A 6,000-nucleotide genomic window follows, 5' to 3' on the forward strand; every position below is an offset into this window, starting at 1 on the left:
AAATAGGGACTTACCCAGTACAGTAACAATGACCTTAACGAGAAAAATAGGAACTTACCCAGTACAGTAACAATGACCTTAATGAGAAAAATAGGGACTTACCCAGTACAGTGACGACCGCCCCGTGCAATGAATTGAATCAACAGTAACAATGACCTTAATGAGATAAATAGGGACTTACCCAGTACAGTAACGACCACTCCGTACAATAGCCCAGGTGTTACTGGGTCCAGCGTCCAGGTGTTGCTTCCTCTACCATCCGTGTCCTCCCAGTATAGCCAATGACACCCGGCTCGCAAAGACACCATAAAACTATCCACAAAATTAGTCATCAGGAGATGTGATTATCGGAAATCTCTATGAGTACCTAATTATAGTGGTTTTTACTATAGTTGTCCAGTCTAGAGAATGGTAGTGATTCCTCGATAAAGAAATGACGCGTCCAAACGTTTACCCATAGCAATGCTGATGATACAGCAGACTAACGTTTACTGTGATATTTTTTTACTTTCTTATAATACCTTTGGTGTAAAACTACACAAATAAACTTTAAATGAATTTGATATGAAGATGGTTTATTTTAGTCACAAGCCTAAATAAACCGTAGTTTAGAGAGAAAAAAATATCAGCATCAAGTGAAAGTGGCAATAATCCTTGTCTCGTACGGCCATAGCAACCAGCAGGTCTGGTCCAATTTTAAATCCTGTTTTTAGTTCTCATTTCATAGCTCGCTGTTCTAAAAACCTTCGACACGCTCGTTACTACATAGCACATGAAATTAAAGACTATATATCCACAGAGAATTAAAGACATTAAGAAATTGTTTAATCTGGCTCTGCCATGACCACAGTGCAATGCTCCCTCGTCTTACCATTCCGTCCACTCATGGCGGACTTTGATCCTTTGCGTTTTATCGTCGCTCCAATTATGTTAATCATATACCACGCTTTACAAGGGATTATCTTACTATAAGCATATATCAAGCAGTAGACGTCAGTGGAAGTTAGTACCTGCCTTTAGACGAGTCAGCCAAAATTTTCGGTAATTTGTTTCGAAATGTTACCCTATTTAACAATTCAATAACAAAGTATAGTGGAAAACGATACGAACACATAGATACTTAGCCGACAAATTACCAATATTTAAGATCGAAATCTTTATTTAAGATAGGGATTCTAATAACAAGTGGAAGTTTGAGAATAGATGCAACTCACATATCCTTAAACCCCCTCGAAAATCACAGTCTTCTCTCTGTTCACCAGTATGGCTTTCGTGAGGCGAGATCATCTGGTGATATTCTTTCCTATCATACTAATGTCTGATCATCACCCCCTGAAATTTTGGGGGGAGTCATGTGTCGTTGCCCTTGACACATCTAAGGCTTTTGATAGGGTATGGCATCGGGATCTCATCTCTAAACTCCTCTCTTTTGACTTCCTTACGTACTTTGGTCCTTCATATCTAGCTTTCTCTCCGGCCGATTTCTCTCTGTGGTTGTTCATCCTTATTTCTCCATAAATAAGGATGTCCCTCGAGGTTCTGTCCTGTCCCCTACACTTTTTCTTATTTTTTCGACGATTTCCTCTCCTCCACCAATAATTCAATGCACTCATACGCTGCCGACTCAACACTGCATTCATGCACATCCTTCAATTCTACTCCCTCTTCAACATTCGTTAAGCTGCTGCGTCACATGATTATTGTGTGGCCATCAGCAACTCAAGGGTGGGCCGTTTTGATACCTGCTTCTTTCCCTATAAGTCGAAACTCTGGAATTTTCTATCTTGTTATGTCTTTCTCAATAACTATAACTTGGCACATTTCAAAATACAGGTTTTTCACTTCCTCCAAAATTCGTAAGTACTTTCCCTTGTCTTTTCTTTTTCCGTTTCATAATTATCTGTACATTTCAGCTAAGGCCTGGCCTTGATGTGGACTTCCGTCCGTGACTGGAGCCTTCAACATGAAGAATAAAGACGTTACTTGGCCACAGTGGTGAACTACATCTTCCACACTGCGTTCATCAGTTTGAGTAAGTATGGCCACTTGACGCTTCTGCTTAATTGGGATATGATATTACTCAACAAGTCTTTTATAGTGTCATTCTGACCATTGCTGTGGCAAGGCGATCAAGACTCGATACATGTAATGGTAATTTTACAGGATTACATTCAAATATCCTGCCATTAAAGCCGATTGCCGTGAAAGTTATTTTCGAAGTGAGATAATAGTAACATGATTAATAATATCAATTTTAGATGAATTTTCATCACAGTTCGTAAATGTGCCATAAACCACTTACCGAATGTCAAAAGTTTATTTTCAAGATGGAAGCCGTGCACCATATGGTGTGATTGTGTGTAGTGAAATAGCGTCAAACAAAGCAATTATATGAACATATTATTTCCGAGGTTTAGCATAACATTATTCCGGCCTATTCATTCGAACATCATCAATTATACGATATTCTAGATCTAGAGTTTCTTATAAATTTGAACGTAATGTCTCCACTAAATATACACTTTATATATGTCAAATGTTTTCCAGAATATCTTCTCTTTCCAATAGTTTCTTCTCTATAAATTCTATTGTGACAATATTTGTAATCTATTTCATATATTCAGGTATATGGTGATTACAGAAGAATATTTGAAAAAAAAAAAAAGGTTCTAAATATAGTAAAGTTTTTGGATATCGAACGTTTTGCTCCTGAGTGGAACTTTTGAGAAATATGTTTATCTATTTATCATTTATTATACTTTGTCGCTGTCTCCCGCGTTAGAGAGGTAGCGCAAGAAAACATACAAAAGAATGGCCCAACCCATCCACATACACATGTATATACATACACGTCCACACACGCACATATACATACCTATACATTTTAACGTATACATATATATACATACACAGACATATACATATATACACATGTGCATAATTCATACTTGCTGCCTTTATTCATTCTCGTCGCGACCCCGCCACACATGAAATGACAACCCCCTCCCCCCGTACGCGCGCTAGGTAGCGCGAGGAAAAGACAACAAAGGCCACATTCGTTCACACCCAGTCTCTAGCTGCCTTTCCACATCCAGGCCCCACACAACTTTCCATAGTTTACCCCAGAATCTTCATATGCCCTGGTTCAATCCTTTGACAGCACGTCGACACCGATATACCACATCGTTCCAATTCACTCTTCCTCGCACGCCTCTCACCCTCCTGCATGTTCAGGCCACGATCGTTCAAAATCTTTTTCACTCCATCCTTTCACCTCCAATTTGGTCTCCCACTTCTCCTCGTTCCCTCCACCTCTGACAAATATATCCTCTTTATCAGTCTTTCCTCACTCATTCTCTCCATGTGACCAAACCATTTCAATACACCCTCTTCTGCTCTCTCAACCACACTCTTTTTATTACCATACATCTCTCTTACCCTTTCATTACTTACTCGATCAAACCACCTCACACCACATATTGTCCTCAAACATCTCATTTCCAACACATCCACCCTCCTCCACACAACTCCATCTATAGCCCACGCCTCGCAACCATATAACATTGTTGGAACCACTATTCCTTCAAACATACCCATTTTTGCTTTCCGAGATAATGTTCTCGCCTTCCACACATTCTTCAACGCTCCCAGAGCCCTCGCCCCCTCCCCCACCCTGTGACTCACTTCCGCTTCCATGGTTCCATCCGCTGCCAAATCCACTCCCAGATATCTAAAACACTTCACTTCCTCCAGTTTTTCTCCATTCAAACTAACCTCCCAATTGACATGTACCTCAACCCTACTGTACCTAATAACCTTGCTCTATTCACATCTACTCTCAGCTTTCTTCTTTCACACACTTTACCAAACTCAGTCACCAGCTTCTGCAATTTCTCACCCGAATCAGCCACCAGCGCTGTATCATCAGCGAACAACAACTGACTTACTTCCCAAGCCCTCTCATCCACAACAGACTGCATACTTGCCCCTCTCTCCAAAACTCTTGGATCCACCTCCCTAACAACCCCATCCATAAACAAATTAAACAACCATGGAGACATAACGCACCCTTGCCGCAAACCGCCATTACTGGGTACCAATCACTTTCCTCTCTTCCTACTCGTACACATGCCTTACGTCCTCGATAAAAACTTTTCACTGCTTCTAGCAGCTTGGCTCCCACACCATATACTCTTAATACCTTCCACAGCGCATCTTTATCAACTCTATCATATGCCTTCTCCAGATCCATAAATGCTACTTCAAATCCATTTGTTTTTCTACTTATTTCTCACATACATTCTTCAAACACCTGGTCCACACATCCTCTACCACTTTTTAAAACACACTACTCTTCCCCAATCTGATGCTCTGTACATGCCTTCACCCTCTCAATCAATACCCTCACATATAATTTCCCAGGAATACTCAACAAACTTATACCTCTGTAGTTTGAACACTCACCTTTATCCCCTTTGCTTTTGTACAATGGCACTATGCAAGCATTCCGCCAATCCTCAGGCACTTTACCATGAGCCATACATATCCAGACCCACCGCCTTGCTGGCTTTCATCTTCCGCAAAGCTTTCTCTACCTCTTCTCTCTTTACCAAACCATTCTCCCTGACCCTCTCACTTCGCGCAGCACCTCGACCAAAACACCCTATATCTGCCACTCTATCATCTAACACATTCAACAAACCTTCAAAATACTCACTCTATCTCCTTATCACATCACCACTACTTGTTATTACCTCCCCATTAGCCCCCTTCACCGATGTTCCCATTTGTTCCCTTGTCTTACGCACTTTATTTACCTCCTTCCAAAACATCTTTTCATTTTCCCTAAAATTTAATGATACTCTCTCACCCCAACTCTCATTTGCCCTCTTTTTCACCTCTTGCATCTTTCTTGACCTCTTGCCTCTTTAATACGTCTCCCAGTCATTTGCACTATTTCCCTGGAAAAATCGTCCAAATGCCTCTTTCTTCTCTTTCACTAATAATCTTACTTCATCCCACCACTCACTATCCTTTCTAATCTGCCCACCTCCCACGCTTCTCAGGCCACAAGCATCTTTTGCACAAGCCATCAATGCTTCCCTAAATACATCCCATTCCTCCCCCACTCCCCTTATGTCCTTTGCTCTCACCTTTTTCCATTCTGCACTCAGTCTCTCCTGGTACTTCCGCACACTAGTCTCCTTCCCAAGCTCACTTACTCTCACCACTCTCTTCACCCCAACGTTCTCTCTTGTTTTCTGAAAACCTCTACAAATATTCACCTTCGCCTCTACAAGATAATGATCAGGCATCCTTCCAGTTGCACCTCTCAGCACATTAACATCCAAAAGTCTTTCTTTCACGCGCCAATCAATTAACACTTAATCCAGTAATGCTCTCTGGTCATCTCTCCTATATATATATATATATATATATATATATATATATATATATATATATATATATATATATATATATATATATATATATATATATATATATATTATCCCTGGGGATAGGGGAGAAAGAATACTTCCCACGTATTCCCTGCGTGTCGTAGAAGGCGACTAAAAGGGGAGGGAGCGGGTGGCTGGAAATCCTCCCCTCTCGTTTTTTTTTTTTCTAATTTTCCAAAAGAAGGAACAGAGAATGGGGCCAGGTGAGGATTTTCCCTCTAAGGCCCAGTCCTCTGTTCTTAACGCTACCTCGCAAATGCGGGAAATGGCGAATCGTATGAAAAATATATATATATATATATATATATATATATATATATATATATATATATATATATATATATATATATATATATATATATTTCTCTTGAAAATGTTCTACAGACGGCTAATGGAGCTGATAGAATTTGGTAAAGAAATTATGTATTTAAAGGAAAACCTATATCGCACAAAGAGATTTTACACTTACTGCAGATAAATGGAACGAAATCTGTAAATAATAATTTTCCAGTGGCGAAATCTTTCCACGGAAATCCTCTGC

General features: G+C 40.0%; 1 protein-coding gene across 1 annotated transcript in view; it reads right to left on the reverse strand.

Moving 5' to 3' along the window:
• Positions 1-347, reverse strand: part of LOC139764699 (epidermal retinol dehydrogenase 2-like) — a 111,457-nt gene extending 111,110 nt beyond the window's left edge. The window contains exon 1 of the mRNA XM_071691588.1: positions 182-347. Coding sequence (XP_071547689.1) covers positions 182-332 — 151 coding nt within the window. The 5' untranslated portion in view covers positions 333-347. The remainder of the gene's footprint in view (positions 1-181) is intronic.
• Positions 348-6,000: the final 5,653 nt, after the last annotated feature.

This window comes from Panulirus ornatus, chromosome 50 (genome assembly GCF_036320965.1).
Source record: "Panulirus ornatus isolate Po-2019 chromosome 50, ASM3632096v1, whole genome shotgun sequence".
Classification (NCBI taxonomy): Eukaryota; Metazoa; Arthropoda; class Malacostraca; order Decapoda; family Palinuridae; genus Panulirus; species Panulirus ornatus.